We start from the raw sequence: 19,536 nt of genomic DNA on the forward strand, positions 1-19,536 counted from the left end.
TTACATGGTAGCTCCTCCCACCAGGTGGTACCTTCCATGGTAGCTCCTCCCATCAGGTGATACCTTACATAGTAGCTCCTCCCATCAGGTGGCACCTTACATGGTAGCTCCTCCCACCAGGTGGTACCCTACATGGTAGCTCCTCCCATCACGTGGTACCTTACATGGTAGCTCCTCCCACCAGGTGGTACCCTACACGGTAGCTCCTCCCATCACGTGGTAGCTCCTCCCACCAGGTTGTACCTTACATGTAATACATATAATAGTCTTTGTAGTCCTAGTGGTTGCCTATGAGATGAAGGTCTGCTCATGGGGCAGCTGCTCGTGGATAACTCTGTTTTCTGTTTTTCAGCCATCAAAGTGAACTGCAATGGATTCTGTGGCGTCACCAGCAAGGAGAACGACACGGCGTGGGTGCTGGAGGAGCAGTACTTCAACAGCACCGTGTCGGTGGCAGACAAAGGTACCCAGAGGATCCACATGGCCTCCAATGAGCCGTCCTGATAGGAGCCTTCAATAGGGGTCACACAGGGGGAAACAACTGTCCACACGCTCAGAGATTGTAGATGCATGTGATGGCAACACAACAATAGCTTTATTTAGCACAATGTAAAGGTCGTTCCCACCGAGTGGGAACAGCAGGGGGATTGTTTCCGCTTCACTGAGGGATGAATCTGTCTCTTTGTCTCGCACAGGAACCCTGAAACAGGGAGAACACACGTTTCCCTTCAAGTTCCTCATACCAGGTAGGAGCCTGGACACATTATTTCCGTGTGTGTGTGTGTGTGTGTGTTTTGACAGACATGTCCTGGCATGTTGATATTTACTTCTCTTGTGGTTCTGCACATTACTCCATCACTCACTGGGCTTATGGGTGTGAAATATGTCACTGATGTGAACCAGCCAATTAATAGAAAAATGGATCCAGTGTGAAATGGGTCACTTATTGGGTGAACAGCATTGGTTTACCCACTGTACATTACCTCAGCCACATTAAAGGTGCAGTACCTTCTAGCTGGGGACACAGCGGAGCTTTGAGAGTCATTTTCCTCTCTGGAGTTGGTGGAGACCCAAATGGAACTAAAAGGAGTAAGGGCTCTTATGAATGCTTCTGTTGGTCTGCTGGAGGTTAAAGGTCAAAGGACTTTCCTTTCTAGTCCTAGACCCTCTTAATTCTGGGTCATCCACCCATAGATAGGGGACAGGGGCTACCGACAAGGTGCCACCTGCCAGTCAGACTCACTCACGTTCATAGCCACAGCCCATGGGAGACATGTTGGGTTACATGCCTTGTTCAAGGACATATTAAAGAAGCCCTCCCACCGGGCGTTTATTGGGTGCCATCCCCAAACAAACTGGGTAGAGCAGCTGTCACCGCGACTCACATGGGGTGGCAGACCAAAAGCATCGCCCTGTATGACCTTCAGCCTGAAGAGATTCCTCACGCTCTTCGGTTCAAAGGAGGGATTTGGTCTGAGGGTGCTAGCCCCACTACCGTCGCCTGGGAACAGCAAGCGGTTGGCCAACTGAACCAGGTCCAATAGCTTCATGGCTGATGGTTTACCAGTTTAGGATGCAGCCGTCCCCCACAGTTAAAACCCTCTCTGTGGTGACCGGGGAGGAAAGACACCGCCTTGTTTCCGATGAACGGAGGATGAGCGCTGGAGGACGGGGGACCATAAACCAGTCCTAGAACGCCGTCGCATTGCCACAACTTGTAAATCTGTGTGAGAGGACGAGCAACTAACTGTTGGACCAACATGGTCCACCTGGGTGGTCACCACTAGCAGGAAGTCCTTTTTGTGGGATGCTGATGTTGCGGATATGACATATTGGCGTCATCGTGATCTGGGACGACCGGAGGCAGTGGCCGGGCGTTGAGGTTGGGGTTGGGGTGAGGATCTCCACCCTGTCTGTTGGGCTCTGGCTCTCTTTCATTGGGTGGTGTCGAATCTCAGGCTAACCACCGCTCTCTGTGTGGTCAGCGCCATGAAGATCTCCCCTAGCGATGAGGCTGAGCATGAGGGACACAGTGTGGTTCTGGTGGTACCTCCATCCCTAGAGATGAGCTAACTGCCTTCTGGCTGAAGAGAACAGATATGGTTTGGCAAAAGGGTTCATGACTTATTTACTGAGGTAGACGCGTCGTTATTGGCCAGTTGGGCTGATGCAGATTTTCAGAGCTGGTGATTGGAGGGGAGTAACACCCATGGACTCCACTAGGAGGCGGAGCATGTGTGAGTCAGAATGCAGCAGTTGCTTTGGTCGATGCAAAGTTTTAATAACAACTGAACAGAAATGTCATGTATCAAAAACTGTTCCTGACAACTGGTCACGTGTCTGTTCCTCAAAGTGCTTTGTAGAAGCACACCTGACCTTTTGCTTTTTTAGAGACACATAATAGAATAAATGATTGCTTGTGAGCTCAAGTATTTGAATACATGAAAAGAGGGGCGTGTCCCGTATGCGGAAAATTCTCCCCAAGATTTCCATCTGCCACCACCACCCGTCAGCTGGTGCCCACAGTGTGTTTGGTCCAGTGACTTATACCTCTGCCATCAGAGGCCACTCCCTGTAGACATCAGCCCACTTCTGACTGAGAGGACATGGAGATCATTCTCATTGAAACAGACATCTGTTCATCCAAGATACTGAGATAGTTATACCTATTTATTACTAATAATAGGTTAACGGTAGGCACACACGTAAGTGGGGTCATGAGACCACGTGTGTGTCTTTAAGATGTATACTTTGTGATGTCTTAGTAACTTCCTTAAAAGACCTCTGGACAAATCCGTCCACTTAGTTTCACAAACTCTTATTCTTTCTTTAGTTGGGCCTTTGTTCTGACGTGATCGTGTTGTTCAGAACATCCTGGTTCTGGGACACTCGTACACACTGTGTCTCACTTCCTGTCTCCACACCGAGCCGTGTGTTTACCTCCATCCGGCCTCTCTGCTGCTGGAGGTGGTTTCTCTCTCCGGAGTGACTCCACAGAAACTGGAGAGCAGCCCAACCGGTTCCTCCGCTGTTGTCTTGCATCTGAAGTATGTGTGTGTGTGTGTGTTTTCAACACGCATCTGTATCAGGACACTCTCCCTCTGAATGCTTTTTTAAGATTCTTTGTTTGGCATTTTTACCTTTTTAGATACAAAGACTGGAAGGGGGGGGGTGTATGTCATGAACCAATGGTCGCTTGGCTGGACTGGAACATGGGTTATATGGCATGTGCTGTAACCGCCTTACAAGGCAGTCAGTCTTGTTTCATGTCATTTGTCATGTTTTGAGAGCGTCTGTCGGAAAAATGCATATTGAGAATTTGAACCTCCCAAAATGCTTCTGATACCAAAACGAAGCCTAAATAATACTGAACAGAAAAGCATCCCATATATCTGAGATACTTATAATCATTACACTAATCTTCTCATGTGTCCTCTGTGTTTGGCAATATTAGAGGTCATTGGCATTATAATTTTAGATCAGACGACCTCTGCAAATATGACATATTCTAAGAAGTGTGCAGGTGAAACGAGTCCTGTGCAACTCCAGCTTTACTCTGTATTTGCTCCTTTCCCTCAGAATCCGCACCAACATCTTTTGAAGGCAACTTTGGTCGCATCGTTTACAGAGTGAGAGCTTTTATCGACACGCCGCGATTCGCCAAGGACTACAACACGGAGAAAGCCTTCTTCCTCCTGAGACTTCTGAACCTCAACCAAGTGCCGGACATCTGGGTGAGGCGTGATGAGATGTGTGTGCGTTGTCCATCTGTAACTGGTCTTCACAGTTCCGTGAGTTCCGCGAGTTCCGCGACCGTGTCCCGGGCTACCCAATGCAGGGGTGTCCCTGACCAACCCAATGCGGGGGTGTCCCTGACCTACCCAATGCGGGGGTGTCCCTGACCTACCCAATGCGACCGTGTCCCTGACCTACCCAATGCGAGCGTGTCCTGACCTACCCAATGCGGGGGTGTCCCTGACCTACCCAATGCAACCGTGTCCCTGACCTACCCAATGCGAGCGTGTCCTGACCTACCCAATGCGACCGTGTCCTGACCTACCCAATACGACCGTGTCCCTGACCTACCCAATGCGACGTGTCCCTGACCTACCCAATGCGACCGTGTCCTGACCTACCCAATGTGACCGTGTCCCTGACCTACCCAATGCGACGTGTCCCTGACCTACCCAATGCGACGTGTCCCTGACCTACCCAATGCGAGCGTGTCCCTGACCTACCCAATGCGACCGTGTCCTGACCTACCCAATGCGACCGTGTCCTGACCTACCCAATGCGACCGTGTCCTGACCTACCCAATGCGACCGTGTCCTGACCTACCCAATGCGACCGTGTCCTGACCTACCCAATGCGACCGTGTCCTGAGCGTGTCCCTGACCTACCCAATGCGACCGTGTCCTGACCTACCCAATGCGACCGTGTCCTGACCTACCCAATGCGACCGTGTCCCTGACCTACCCAATGCGACCGTGTCCTGACCTACCCAATGCGACTGTGTCCCTGACCTACCCAATGCGACCGTGTCCTGACCTACCCAATGCGGCATTGTCCCGGGCTACCCATGTCTTGACTCCAGCTCTGTGCTTAACACACACAAGACTGATCTCTATCTTTCATTACATTTAGCTTCATTCAAAGCGAGTCGAATTCATACACCGTAGCTACGGGGAACAATTCAGGGTCCAGTGTCTTGCTCAAGGACACAACGGTTAAGGCTAGCTCTCTGGTTGAAAGATAGACCTGCTAACCACTGACCCACAGTCACCCTACATCGTTGTCTTGTCATCTACCTTGTGACATGACCATCAAAGAAAACAACTGAGCGCATGTGAATGTTCCTTTAGCATCGATGTCTGTGTTGCTAAAGGACATTGTGTTGTTTGCTGCAGGGAACCTGCACGTCTGCCGTGAAGCAGCAGTTCACCTACATGCTGGTGAAGACGGGCACGGTGGTCCTGAATGCCCAGTCCGACAAGAAGGGTTACACACCGGGCCAGATCATTCAGGTGCTGGTCAACATCCACAACCAGTCTGGGAAGACCACGGGCAACATAGCGGCCAGCCTCATGCAGGTGAACACGTTGGTTCAGGCTATGTTCAGGCTTAAGGACCCAAATATACGGGATCGAAGAACCACCTCCAGATTGTAGTAATGCAAATCTCCCTTATAGGCAATTATACAACATGATATTATTTGTACCTATTTCTAATGTATTTAATTCATGATTTGATTTTCTGTTGCTGATTTATTTGTTTTTGTTGTGAAACATTCTGTGAAATGTATACAGGCTACTAAATATATCAAGATCAATACATTTTGTTCTCAATTTTTATATATTAATCAAACATGAATTTGAATAAAACACACATTTATAAAAAGATGGTATGCCACAAGGTTTTAGTACAAACAAAGAAACACTTGAATAATTGAAGCTTCAGATCTCAGCTGGTCTTGTGTTCCCCAGTTTCTGACTCTTCATGTCCACCATGTGCTTCCAGAGAGTTACCTATGAGATGAAGAAGCCCACCCATGATGTTAGGACGATTGCCGAGGTGGAGGGTGGCGTGGTGAAGGCCGGCAAGGAGTCCGAGTGGAAGGAGCAGATCATCGTTCCTCCTCTTCCTCAGTCCTCCCTGGCTGGTTGTGATCTCATAAAGATAGAATATTACGTCAAAGTAAGATATTATCATTACCTCTGTTACACTTTTAGCACTATCTGAACGACAGTTTCCCTGGCTACCCAAAGACAACGTGTACCGGAATACCCAAAGCGACCGTGTACCGGAATACCCAAAGCGACCGTGTACCGGAATACCCAATGCGACCGTGTACCGGAATACCCAATGCGACCGTGTACCGGAATACCCAAAGCGACCGTGTACCGGAATACCCAAAGCGACCGTGTACCGGAATACCCAATGCGACCGTGTACCGGAATACCCAATGCGACCGTGTGCGGAATACCCAAAGCGACCGTCTACCGGAATACCCAAAGCGACCGTGTACCGGAATACCCAAAGCGACCGTGTACCGGAATACCCAAAGCGACCGTGTACCGGAATACCCAAAGGGACCGTGTACCGGAATACCCAAAGGGACCGTGTACCGGAATACCCAAAGCGACCGTGTACCGGAATACCCAAAGCGACCGTGTACCGGAATACCCAAAGCGACCGTGTACCGGAATACCCAAAGCGACCGTGTACCGGAATACCCAAAGCGACCGTGGACCGGAATACCCAATGCGACCGTGTATGACCGGAATACCCAATGCGACCGCACCGGAATACCCAAACGACCGTCTACCGGAATACCCAAAGCGACCGTGTACCGGAATACCCAAAGCGACCGTGTACCGGAATACCCAATGCGACCGTGTACCGGAATACCCAATGCGACCGTGTACCGGAATACCCAAAGCGACCGTGTACCGGAATACCCAAAGACTGCACCGAATACCGCGACCGTGCCGGAATACCCCAAAGCGACCGTGTACCGGAATACCCAAAGCGACCGTGTACCGGAATACCCAAAGCGACCGTGTACCGGAATACCCAAAGCGACCGTGGACCGGAATACCCAAAGGGACCGTGTACCGGAATACCCAAAGCGACCGTGGACCGGAATACCCAAAGCGACCGTGTACCGGAATACCCAAAGCGACCGTGTACCGGAATACCCAAAGCGACCGTGGACCGGAATACCCCAAAGCGACCGTGTACCGGAATACCCAATGCGACCGTGTACCGGAATACCCAAAGGGACCGTGTACCGGAATACCCAAAGCGACCGTGGACCGGAATACCCAAAGCGACCGTACCGGTATACCCAAAGCGACCGTGGACCGGAATACCCCAATGCGACCGTGTACCGGAATACCCAAAGCGACCGTGGACCGGAATACCCAAAGCGACCGTGATGGTTGTAAGGACTTGTTTACCACTAGTACCCTCACGGGAAAAATTGGACACGTCCGGATTTTAAAGCTTAATTAATTGCTTTATCGGTAGTGAAAGCCTAACTTTGAGAAGGAGACCCGATGTCAAACAAATCTTGACATGCCTTAAGATTGGTGTTACTTGGCCCGAGTGCTACATCTTATACGATTACCACCAAATTCTTTCAAATTAATCATGTGAGCTTGTCCCCAATTGTTTTTAACTTTATTATTTGTTCTTATAGTCTTAACTTGATGAGCTTTAATCTGGCCTCTAAATCCATTTTGTGTCCTGTAGTAAATCATTAGTAAAGCCCTTTGAGTTGTCTCGAAGCTGCTCTGTAGATGTGATAAACTTGATTTATTGTTTTGGGTTGGAGCTCCTTGGGTAAATATTGTGGATTTGTCCATGTTGATGTCATAGTGTGATATCAGGGCCTGAATCACCTTCCCAAAGCGTCACGATGGAAACCTCCAGGCCTGTTTTATTGATATAATACAAACAAGTCTGAATGGAATGCATCACATTACATTAATGTAAAGACCCCCACAGCACAATATTATTTATATTATAGAGAACAACCTTCCTCCTTTACGTCATTCATCTCAGGAACCTGCTGATCGTGGCGCTCTTATAAACTCAGACATTATTCTCTATGCTGTAGAATAAAGGATCAAGTGATGTCTGTAGCAACTCGTTGGTGAGATGTTCATGAAGGTCCAATCACAGAGAGCCTGGTCCCTGTTCATGTCGGGGGGTCGACATTCTGACTTCCTCCATTGTTCCTGACCGTCTCCTCTTCCTCTCAGGTCAGTCTGAGGTCTCCAGACGTCATCCTGATGCTGCCCATCCACATCGGGAACGTCTCTCTGGATGAGAAGCTCCACCCTTCCAGAAAAGCAGCTCCTCCCTCGGCGGTGGCGGCCGAAGCTCCGCCCGCCGCCTCCTCCTCCTCCACCAGGAGCTCGCCCACGGTTCGTCCTCGCCCCAAACCCGCTCCCCGCCCCAACCCTCGCCCCCGGATGTCCTCTCACAACTCCCCCAGCGCCCCTCCCGTGGAGCACCACCAGGGGGCCGAGGGCGGGGCTCAGGGCAGCGACGGCTTCCCCAACAAGCGGCGGTCCCAGCTGGTGTCGCCCAACGCCTTCAGCTACGCCCCCGGCCTCTTCTTCTCCCAGAACCAGCAGCACAATGGACCCGGCCCGGCCCTCAGAGAGCCGGGTCCACGGGGAGCCGCCGCGCCCGACCCCACCGGGCACACCGCGAGCTCGATGCCCACGCCGCTCATCCTGCCGCCGGACTACGGCACCTCGGCGTATCCACAAGGTCAGTTGGCAGCGCCCCCCGGAGGCCGCTCCGGGTACTCGGGACCCGGTTGCTCCTAGAGAAGAACGCCGCGCTCACGTCGGTCGGACTTGAGCCCTGTAGAGTGTCCGTGGTTGCGGCTCGGCGGTGAGCGGGTCGTGCTGCAATCGGAGGACCGGCGGCTCGATCCCCGGCTCCGCTCGCCCATGTCCATGTGTCCTCGGGCAAGACGCTTAACCCCCGATGTCTCCCCCTAGCCTGTGTGAACGTTAGCTAGTCCTGTACGAGGAACACCACCATGAAGCTGAGCTCTTAAAGAGACAGTACACGCCCAGTCCTCATACTCAAGAGGTCTCCATCACATGTGGGCCGTGTGGTGTCACCGTGATTGTGTAATAACCAGCTGACGGTGTGTGTTACAGAGGCTCCTCCTACTTATGACGAGAGCTTCAACACATGACGGGGACGACGAGCCGCCCGGATGACCTTCAGTCGACCTCCACGACTGTTGGTGTCCCCTGGTGGGACGAGGTTCATTCGAGTCTCAAGCTTCTCGAAGTGAAAGAGCCCTGGACCTCTCCTCCTCTTCTCTCACAGGGTTATTCTCTCCATCAAACATGGCTGTCCATTGTTTTTCTATTTCTTTTTTTTTTAAATTTAAAACTTTGTGTAAAAGGAAATTAAAGGGGAATACGTCACATTTAATTTCACTCGGATGGCATCTGTGATGTCAAGTTGTGTGTTTAAAACCTTTCTCATCTTAAGTCTCATATTCTTTATATCAGAAGCCAAGGAAGCTGTATTTATTATTATAATCGGGGGGATCGTCTCTTCTTCTTCATTTATTGTAAGTTTGAATATCAAAGAGTTGGTTTGTTCTGGAAAGTCTTTTTTTAAATGTCTTTGCAGAGTTTTTAATGTGACTGTGATCCAGTTATTGCTGCGTATACTTTAGGAGGAACATAAATCATGACTCTAGTCCCGTTGGACCGGCGTGGTGCTGATGCTGAGCTCTTCTCTGATTGGTTTATTTGATTTCTTAACCAACCTGCAGCATTTTACTGATTTCAGGTTTTCTTTGGCCGTTCTCCACGTCGTGCATTTTAATCATATCGTTTAAATGTTTCTTATATCCGTCAAACAAAACCCAATGTTGTATTTATTTATTGTTTTGAGTGTTTTCCGCCTGCCGTCTGGAACATAATAAATGTGTAGAATCAATCCGAGTGGCCGTGAGCTTCATGAGCGCAGTGCTCCTCCTGGGCCTTCAGGGATGTGGCTAAATACTGGAAACGGTGCACATTGATACCATTTCTGTACATGTTAACATACTTGTTTACAATATGAGGGCTTGTGTGTTTTTTACAATTTGTGTATTAAATCAATAGATCTGTAAAACTGAGAAATCACAGGAAATGAGCAGTTTAAATATTGTGCTCGTTTCTTTGACGCGACTCGGCAGGAAAACGCTCAAAGATATCGAGAGAATCAAATAAATCCTCGTGGACCAAAGCGTCTGCAGACAGGGAGGCGGCCTCCTCACAGCTGGAGGCCTGAGGCCTGCACCCTGTGCCTTAAATGCCCTTTTATGTAGGTCCCTCCACATCTAGAGACCCCCAGAAAGGACCCAGACGCCAGGTTGAGAACCGCTGCTTTCCACCGTTCCACCAGCAGGGTTTAGTCTTCTTTCTGTTGAGTGGTTCAGTGTTTTACATTAGAGTCTCGCTCCTCCTCTCCGAGGTACTATGTGTGTATGCCACAGAAAACACTGCACCTGGTCCAGGTCCTGGTCCCGGTCCTGGTCCAGGCCAGAGTCTGGATGCAGGAGGCATATAAACCACTTTAGTCGCAGTTGCTTGAACCTCAAAATGTTTTTCCGCCTCTCAATTGTCAAGTTATCATTCAGATGTCTTAACAACACAGACACGGCTGTACAGTGATATATATATATACATTATTTTATATATATATATTCTGCATCGTTGTTACTTTGTACTTATTTTTATTTCAAGTACATTTTGAATGAGACTTTTCCGTAGAGTTTTTTTTTACGCCTTTCTTTAAATCAAATAAAATATCTGAATCTTCCACCACATCTGCTGAGCTGCCGTTTCCCTTAATGGTTTAAAACAGAAACTCAGATCTGATGACTGAAGGTTCAGACTAATTCTGATATCTATATAATATATAGAGGTTCAGACTAATGCTGATGAAATATTTAAGCAGCAGACACCAGGAGAGGCCGTGTCACTGAGCTGGAGTCTGACCTGACTCACGATATGATGGACACATTAATGGTGGTGATCCTCATACAACATGTTTCATTATTATATTATCAAAATGTTTACTGCAAACATGACCTGTGTTTAGGTCAGGAGGATGAGTTACAGGACAGCGTATTATAACACGTCTACTCGGAGAGACGGTTTATTTTACGGTTGAACTCAGTAATTAAAACGTGTTTCTCCTACACTAAGTTGAGTTAGTCTAGATAAATATTAATGTGCAATTACAGTTATTTACTTTGAAAGAGAGTTTCCACTGTGTGTTGTTGTATATTTTATTATTGATGACACGCTGAGCGCACATCTAATGAACAGCCTCACTGGCGCCCTCTGGTGGACGAATGCACCATTGCAACTTATTTTCACATAAAACAATAAATGTGTTGCGTAATAAACATAATTAGGCCTCAAGTACTGATGACGTCACTGGAGGAACTCAGTGGGGCACATTTTTGATTTCTGCACGCACGGCTAAGACGTTACATCCCATAATATGCTGTGAACATCATAGTCTGTTTTTCTTCCAGCCTCCATGTGAGATGTAGTTCCTGTAGTTGTTTGGGTTTTCTGATGTAGCTGAACTTCAACAGCTGCAGTTCATGACAATGACGATAAATACCCGTGAGCCTTGAACACAACAGGAAGAGAAAGAAGTCTTTAAACGGGTTAGTGTTGACTTTAAATACGCTCACAACCGGTTCTGGCTTTATCAATCCATCACCTACCATTTTATTTGGTCATTTGTAAATGAGCTCAGAAACAGGTCCTGTGTGTAGTGTCATTGTTAGCTTGACTAGTTCTGCAGAACCATCAACAGTTAAGTGTATGCATGAAGCCTCATATGTTTTATATTATTATCGACACGTGCACATTATGAAGTCCCTGTGGGACCCCGTGACTGACGAGACACAACGCCACCTGCATCGATTAAAAGTATGTATTTCAGGTAAAGCCCACCTTTCAATAGACAGAACGTGTTATTATCTTTATTTGATGTCTGTTCCAACTGTCCATCAAAAGACAAAAAAGGCTACATGTCATAAATATATTCTGTTTAAATAGGCACACTTACTGTCGTTAAACCTACTTCTAAAAGTGCATCGTTTTTTGAAAGCTATATATTTCTTTTTATTTCCTGTTAGATTTTAGTTATCACCTCCAAGCAAAGAGCGAAACATTGAGACATCAAACATGCTCAAGATTCATTTAATAGTCTTTTCATTTATGTCAAAAACAAACCGCATCGGCTGGATAAGTTGTGCGAAACCAAAGATGGCGGCGAGGGCCCTGTTTCCTACTTCCGGTTTCGCTTTTTATCCTATTTTCTCCCCGCCCATCCCCCATCACGCGCGGCAGCCGTTGGGACCGGAAGTGACAGCTCGCGGCTTCCTGTCCCGTCCTGCGGTCCCGTCGCTTGCGCCGCACTTCGCTCGGACATCGCTCCGCGGACTGGACCCGGGAGGAGAAGCTCGTGTGTTCGCGGCCCGTCGTCACGCTCCGGCGAGTTCGAGTCCCCACTTCCGGACACGAGCTGCGCGCGTTCCCGTGTTTCAGCCGTGGTCACGCAGACCTGCGATAACTTTGGTCTCGCGCACTATTAAACACTCGCGGACGGCGCGCGCTGCTGACCGCCGCAGAGCGCGCCGCGGGGCTTCCTGCCGGCTCGGCGCGCGTCGGGACTTTGTTTTAAAGGACGGTCCAACTTGTTCAAACTTCCAGGTGCCGCTGAGCTCGCGATGGACCCCCGTGGAGCCGGTGAGCCGCCTGCGCGCGCCAGAAGACCCGGCGGTCCCTCCTCCGGGACGGTGGCCTCGAAGGGACACGCGGCGCAGCCCAGGTCTCCGCTGAACATCACCCCCTTCCACCGCCCCGCCAGCCCCCACGGCGAGGCGGCTCCGGGGAGGCTGACTCCTCCTGGGAGCCGCTTTCTGGACACTCTGGGCCGGCTGTCCGGCCCCCAGGTGAGGGGGAGACCCCCCGCAGCGGGGAGCTCCGAGGAGGCTGCAGGGCCCCCCCCAGGAGAACAGGGAGGTCCAGGTGACGTCACGGTAAACAACACGTGACACATGGGAGAAGACATCATAATTATTATCTTTATTTAATAGTGACTCAGTCCAGTTAAAACATAAATGTCACCATTTGACAGACACTAACTATAATAAACATAAAAGCAAGAACAAACATGAAACAATAACATAAACATTAAACGAATATAAAATAATTACAAAACAAACTAACAAACATAAAGCATAATAAACAAAACTGTTACCAATGGTAAACAACAACAAACAGTCCATGGTGAGACACTACAACAGTATATGTGGTAAGAAGAACACAAAACACACAATGTGAAGCTTACAGCACATTAAAAGTAAGTAATAATCTTTTGAGCTATTAAATATATAATTATGTATACTGACACAATGTTCATCAATAAACACGCCTCTATTGTCATGGCACAGTGATGCTGGACCTATGTCTGTAACTCTTAGCTCCGCCTCCTCAGCTTCCAGCCAGGAAGTCCAGTAAAGACCTCCGTCCCGGCCGCGGCGCCACGGCCGGCCGAGCGGCCTCCATCAAGCCTCAGTCCGGTGAGTGGCTCCTCTCTCTTTATTGATCTGAGCTGAAGGTAGGCGACACATTCCAGTGCCTTCATACCTCGGTATGTACTTACATTGTATTCCTTTTGTTTTACAAAGAGTAAGTAGAGGGACATTCAGGTCGAGTTCCCTTCTTTAAAAGTCCTTGTGTGCTTTCCCCAGCTGTGAAGAGGAGGAAGAGGAAGATGGGAATGTACAACCTGGTCCCCAAGAAGAAGGCCAGAGCCCTCAAGCAGCAGGACAAGGCAGGTCCATCCTTATTACTCCTCTTCATCAGAACCTGTGTTGTCAAGGAGGAGGAGAGAGGAGCTCAGTGTATCCTAGAGAGGAGCTCAGTGTATCCTAGAGAGGAGCTCAGTGTATCCTAGAGAGGAGCTCAGTGTATCCTAGAGGAGCTCAGTGTATCCTAGAGAGGAGCTCAGTGTATCCTAGAGAGGAGCTCAGTGTATCCTAGAGAGGAGCTCAGTGTATTCTAGAGAGGAGCTCAGTGTATCCTAGAGAGGAGCTCAGTGTATCCTAGAGAGGAGCTCAGTGTATCCTAGAGGAGCTCAGTGTATTCTAGAGAGGAGCTCAGTGTATTCTAGAGGAGCTCAGTGTATCCTAGAGAGGAGCTCAGTGTATCCTAGAGGAGCTCAGTGTATTCTAGAGAGGAGCTCAGTGTATTCTAGAGGAGCTCAGTGTATCCTAGAGAGGAGCTCAGTGTATCCTAGAGAGGAGCTCAGTGTATCCTAGAGAGGAGCTCAGTGTATTCTAGAGAGAGGAGCTCAGTGTATCCTAGAGAGGAGCTCAGTGTATTCTAGAGAGAGGAGCTCAGTGTATCCTAGAGAGGAGCTCAGTGTATTCTAGAGAGGAGCTCAGTGTATTCTAGAGAGAGGAGCTCAGTGTATCCTAGAGAGGAGCTCAGTGTATCCTAGAGAGGAGCTCAGTGTATCCTAGAGAGGAGCTCAGTGTATTCTAGAGAGGAGCTCAGTGTATCCTAGAGAGGAGCTCAGTGTATTCTAGAGAGAGGAGCTCAGTGTATCCTAGAGAGGAGCTCAGTGTATTCTAGAGAGGAGCTCAGAGAGGAGCGTATCCCAGAGAGGAGCCCAGTGTATTCTAGAGAGGAGCCCAGTGTATTCTGAGAGGAGCTCAGTGTATCCCAGAGAGGAGCTCAGTGTATTCTAGAGAGGAGCTCAGTGTATCCTAGAGAGGAGCTCAGTGTATCCTAGAGAGAGGAGCTCAGTGTATTCTAGAGAGGAGCTCAGTGTATTCTAGAGAGGAGCTCAGTGTATTCTAGAGAGAGGAGCTCAGTGTATTCTAGAGAGGAGCTCAGTGTATCCTAGAGGAGCTCAGTGTATTCTGTATCCTAGAGATATTTCAGGCATCCTAGAGGAGCTCAGTGTATTCTAGAGAGGAGCTCAGTGTATCCTAGAGAGGAGCTCAGTGTATCCTAGAGAGGAGCTCAGTGTATTCTAGAGAGGAGCTCAGTGTATCCTAGAGAGGAGCTCAGTGTATTCTAGAGAGAGGAGCTCAGTGTATCCTAGAGGAGCTCAGTGTATCCTAGAGAGGAGCCTGGTGTATTCAGGAGAGGAGCCCAGTATTCTAGAGAGAGGAGCTCAGTGTATCCTAGAGGAGCTCAGTGTATCCTAGAGAGGAGCTCAGTGTATCCTAGAGAGGAGCTCAGTGTATCCTAGAGAGGAGCTCAGTGTATCCTAGAGAGGAGCTCAGTGTATTCTAGAGAGGAGCTCAGTGTATTCTAGGAAACCTTAGGATCTAGGATTTAAATCCCATTCTGTATTTTAAAAGACTCCCGAGTCCCTAGTCTTGAATCCTGAGTCCTTGGTCCCTAGTCCCTTGTCCCCATTGTATGATGTAATGGGTTAACTCCTGGCTCTGGATTGGCTGCCTGTCACATCTCAGAGGTTTAAACCTAAAATAAGAAACATTAGAGTCACCAGCTGATCCCAATGTCTTTCCTTTTTACACTCAGAAAGAGGAACCGGGTCTGGAAGAGGCCCGACCCGCTGCAGACGGGGAGCCAGCGGTTCTGCCAGAGGCTCTAGCGGCCAGAGACCCTCCGGCCCCGGTGGAGCCGGAGCCCGACGGCGGCCCCGAGTACACCGAGCTGGCCCTGGAGCAGCTGCTGTCGCCTCCCTCCTCAGGTGACATCACGCCCACAGGCAACGGCCACCTGGCCACTTCCTGGTGAGCTGACGGGGTGTGTGTGTGTGTGTGTGTGTGTGTGCAGGTGGAGCAGCAGGTGCTGAGGTGACAGGAAGTGCCCTGGCCGAGGAGCTCCCGCTGTGCTGCTGTCGCATGGAGACGCCTCGCAGCGGAGGCCCCGGGGCCTCGCTGGACCAGAGCTGCATGGCCATGGAGAGCACGGACGGAACGGTGACCGCCCGCACAGCATCACGGCCGCCCTCTTAAAGGGCCAGTGGGTCACATCAGCATCACGGCCGCCCTCTTAAAGGGCCAGTGAGCCACATCAGCATCACGGCCGCCCTCTTAAAGGGCCAGTGGGCCACATCAGCATCACGGCCGCCCTCTTAAAGGGCCAGTGGGCCACATCAGCATCACGGCCGCCCTCTTAAAGGGCCAGTGGGCCACATCAGCATCACGGCCGCCCTCTTAAAGGGCCAGTGGGTCACATCAGCATCACGGCCGCCCTCTTAAAGGGCCAGTGGGCCACATCAGCATCACGGCCGCCCTCTTAAAGGGCCAGTGGGCCACATCAGCATCACGGCTGCCCTCTTAAAGGGCCAGTGGGCCACATCAGCATCACGGCCACCCTCTTAAAGGGCCAGTGAGCCACATCAGCATCACGGCCGCCCTCTTAAAGGGCCAGTGAGCCACATCAGCATCACGGCCGCCTCTTGCAAAGGGCCAGTGGTCACATCAGCATCACGGCCGCCCTCTTAAAGGGCCAGTGGGCCACATCAGCATCACGGCCGCCCTCTTAAAGGGCCAGTGGGCCACATCAGCATCACGGCCGCCCTCTTAAAGGGCCAGTGGGCCACATCAGCATCACGGCCGCCCTCTTAAAGGGCCAGTGGGTCACATCAGCATCACGGCCGCCCTCTTAAAGGGCCAGTGGGCCACATCAGCATCACGGCCGCCCTCTTAAAGGGCCAGTGAGCCACATCAGCATCACGGCCGCCCTCTTAAAGGGCCAGTGGGCCACATCAGCATCACGGCCGCCCTCTTAAAGGGCCAGTGGGCCACATCAGCATCACGGCCGCCCTTAAAGGGCCAGTGGGCCACATCAGCATCACGGCCGCCCTCTTAAAGGGCCAGTGGGCCACATCAGCATCACGGCCGCCCTCTTAAAGGGCCAGTGGGCCACATCAGCATCACGGCCGCCCTCTTAAAGGGCCAGTGGGCCACATCAGCATCACGGCCGCCTCAAAGGGCCAGTGGGTCACATCAGCATCACGGCCGCCCTCTTAAAGGGCCAGTGGGTCACATCAGCATCACGGCCGCCCTCTTAAAGGGCCAGTGGGTCACATCAGCATCACGGCCGCCCTCTTAAAGGGCCAGTGGGTCACATCAGCATCACGGCCGCCCTCTTAAAGGGGGGCCACATCAGCATCAGCCAGTGGGTCACATCAGCATCACGGCCGCCCTCTTAAAGGGCCAGTGGGCCACATCAGCATCACGGCTGCCCTCTTAAAGGGCCGGGGGGCCACACCAGCATCACGGCCGCCCTCTTAAAGGGCCAGTGGGCCACATCAGCATCACGGCCGCCCTCTTAAAGGGCCAGTGGGCCACATCAGCATCACGGCCGCCCTCTTAAAGGGCCAGTGGGTCACATCAGCATCACGGCCGCCCTCTTAAAGGGCCAGTGGGCCACATCAGCATCACGGCCGCCCTCTTAAAGGGCCAGTGGGTCACACCAGCATCACGGCCGCCCTCTTAAAGGGCCAGTGGGTCACATCAGCATCACGGCCGCCTCTTAAAGGGCCAGTGGGTCACATCAGCATCACGCCAGTGGGCCACACCAGCATCACGGCCGCCCTCTTAAAGGGCCGGGGGGCCACACCAGCATCACAGCCACCCTCTTAAAGGGCCGGGGGGCCTCACGGCTGATGTGGCCATGATCACCTGAGGACGTGGTCAAAGTGGAACATTAATATCAGCGTTCTCTTCCTGTTCTTATTGTCGCTCGTGATCTCCTCCCCTCAGCTGATTGGTTGCCACAGGCGAGTGAAGAAGCAGGAGATGATGCGCCCCTCCAACACGGTCCACCTGCTGGTTCTGTGTGAGGACCACCGGGCCGGCATGGTGAAGCACCACTGCTGCCCCGGCTGTGGCCTCTTCTGCAGGGCGGTGAGTGGACCGAGAGCAGGAGGCTGACATCAACACACAGGCACTGGAACCTGGAGGAGCGTGGACCAGCACCACGGAGAGCGTACACAAACAACAACACATACACAACACATACATACACAACAACACAATACATACACAACACATAAATATATATACACAAAATAACAACAAATATACATAATAACACAATATAATAATAATAATAACAATACATATATAATATAATAATAATAAATATATATACAATAATAACATAATAATAACAATAATATATATACATAATAATAAATAACATAATATATATAATAATAAATAATAATAATACATAAATATAATATATATACATAACATAATATATACATAATAACAACATAATATATATATAATAAATAATATATATAATAATAATACATACATAATAATATATAATAATAATAATATAATATATACATAATAATAATAATATAATATATAATATACATAATAACATAATATATAATATATAATAATATATAATATAATATATATATAATAAATATATATAATAATAATATTAATATATAACATAATAAATAATATAATATATACATAACAATAATATATAATAATAATAACATAATATATATACATAATAATAAATAAATAATATATATATAATAATAATAATAATATATATATAATAATATATACATAATAATATATATAATATATAAATAATAATATATATAATAATAATATATATATACAATAATAATAATATATACATAAATAATATATAATATATAATAATATAATATATATATATTAATAAATAATATATAATAATAATAAATAAATAATAATATAATAAATAATATACATATATATATTATATAAATAATAATATATATATATACAATAATATATACATAACAATAACATAATATATACATAATAAATATATATATACATAATAAATAATAATATATACATAATAATAACATAATATATACATAATATAAATATATATAATAATAATACATAATATATATATAATAATAATAATAATATATATAATAATAATAATAATATATACATAATAATAATAATATATAATATATATAATAATAATATATATATATACATAATAACATAATATATATATAATAATAAATAATAATATATATATAATATATATATATAATAATAAACATAATACATAATAACAATAATATATAATAATATATAATAATAATATACATATACACAACAACAACACATACATACACAACAACAACACAATAAAGACATCAACATGGATCATGTTGATGTCTTTATTGTCTTCCTTCCCTCTCTTTCCTCCTCCCATCCTTCCTTTCCTCCTCCTTCCTTCCATCCCTCTATTTCCTCCTTCCTTCCTTCCCTCTCTTTTCTCCTCCTCCTTCCTTCCTTCCCTCTCTTTTCTCCTCCTTCCTTCCCTCTCTTTCCTCCTTAATTCCTTCCTTTCCTCTCTTTCCTCCTTCCTTCCTTCCTTCCCTCTCTTTCCTCGTCCTTCCTTCCTTCCCTCTCTTTCCTCCTTCCTTCCCCCTCATAAAGAACACTATCTTGATCTCCAAGAGGAGGTGGAGTCTGCATCAGTGATGCCTGGTGACACACCCTCCCCTCAGGCCTCACAGTCTGCACACGTAGCCATCCCTGACCTTTGACCTTTGACCTCGCATCAGGAACACGTGTCCCCGTCCCTCAGGGCTCCTTCATGGAGTGCCGTCCGTACGGCAGCATCTCCCACCGCTTCCACCGGGCCTGCGCCTCCATCCTGAGGGACCTCCGGTTCTGCCCCCACTGCGGGGAGGACGCCAGCGGCGCCGTGGAGGTCACGGCGCCCCAGCCCGCCCCGGGGCCGCTCACCGCGGCCTCCGGGGCCACGCCGGCCGTCCCTCAGACGCTCAGAGCCAAGAAGAGCAGCGAGCCCCGGAGGAGCCGAGAGGAGAGCCCCAGCAGGTACACCCCCCCCCCTCCTCCCTCCTTCCTTCCCTCTCTTTCCTTCTTAGTTCCTGAACCCCCCCTCCTCCCTCTCTCTCTGCAGGGTGAAGAGCGAG

General features: G+C 48.5%; 2 protein-coding genes across 2 annotated transcripts in view; both read left to right on the forward strand.

Annotated features, from left to right (window-relative positions):
* Positions 1-309: 309 nt before the first annotated feature.
* arrdc1a (arrestin domain containing 1a) lies at positions 310-9,483 on the forward strand. Its single transcript, XM_056418368.1, has 7 exons — positions 310-463; positions 696-746; positions 3,580-3,734; positions 4,908-5,090; positions 5,518-5,694; positions 7,767-8,283; positions 8,685-9,483. Exons 1-7 carry the CDS (start codon positions 310-312, stop codon positions 8,720-8,722), a joined length of 1,275 nt encoding a protein of 424 aa, XP_056274343.1. The 3' UTR covers positions 8,723-9,483.
* A 2,262-nt stretch (positions 9,484-11,745) lies between these two features.
* ehmt1a (euchromatic histone-lysine N-methyltransferase 1a) overlaps positions 11,746-19,536 on the forward strand; it is an 18,988-nt gene continuing 11,197 nt past the window's right edge. The window contains exons 1-8 of the mRNA XM_056418369.1: positions 11,746-12,595; positions 13,054-13,138; positions 13,310-13,392; positions 15,117-15,288; positions 15,375-15,520; positions 17,312-17,455; positions 19,185-19,438; positions 19,524-19,531. Of these exons, the coding sequence (XP_056274344.1) occupies positions 12,284-12,595; positions 13,054-13,138; positions 13,310-13,392; positions 15,117-15,288; positions 15,375-15,520; positions 17,312-17,455; positions 19,185-19,438; positions 19,524-19,531 (1,204 nt within the window). The 5' untranslated portion in view covers positions 11,746-12,283. The remainder of the gene's footprint in view (positions 12,596-13,053; positions 13,139-13,309; positions 13,393-15,116; positions 15,289-15,374; positions 15,521-17,311; positions 17,456-19,184; positions 19,439-19,523; positions 19,532-19,536) is intronic.

Source organism: Pseudoliparis swirei, chromosome 7 (genome assembly GCF_029220125.1).
Source record: "Pseudoliparis swirei isolate HS2019 ecotype Mariana Trench chromosome 7, NWPU_hadal_v1, whole genome shotgun sequence".
NCBI lineage: Eukaryota > Metazoa > Chordata > Actinopteri > Perciformes > Liparidae > Pseudoliparis > Pseudoliparis swirei.

Coding starts and splice junctions, on each gene's coding strand:
- arrdc1a (XM_056418368.1), top strand. CDS start 310: ATGGGGCAGCTGCTCGTGGATAACTCTGTTTTCTGTTTTTCAGCCATC. Junction 464..695: donor CGTGTCGGTGGCAGACAAAG/GTACCCAGAGGA, acceptor TGTCTCGCACAG/GAACCCTGAAACAGGGAGAA. Junction 8,284..8,684: donor CACCTCGGCGTATCCACAAG/GTCAGTTGGCAG, acceptor TGTGTGTTACAG/AGGCTCCTCCTACTTATGAC.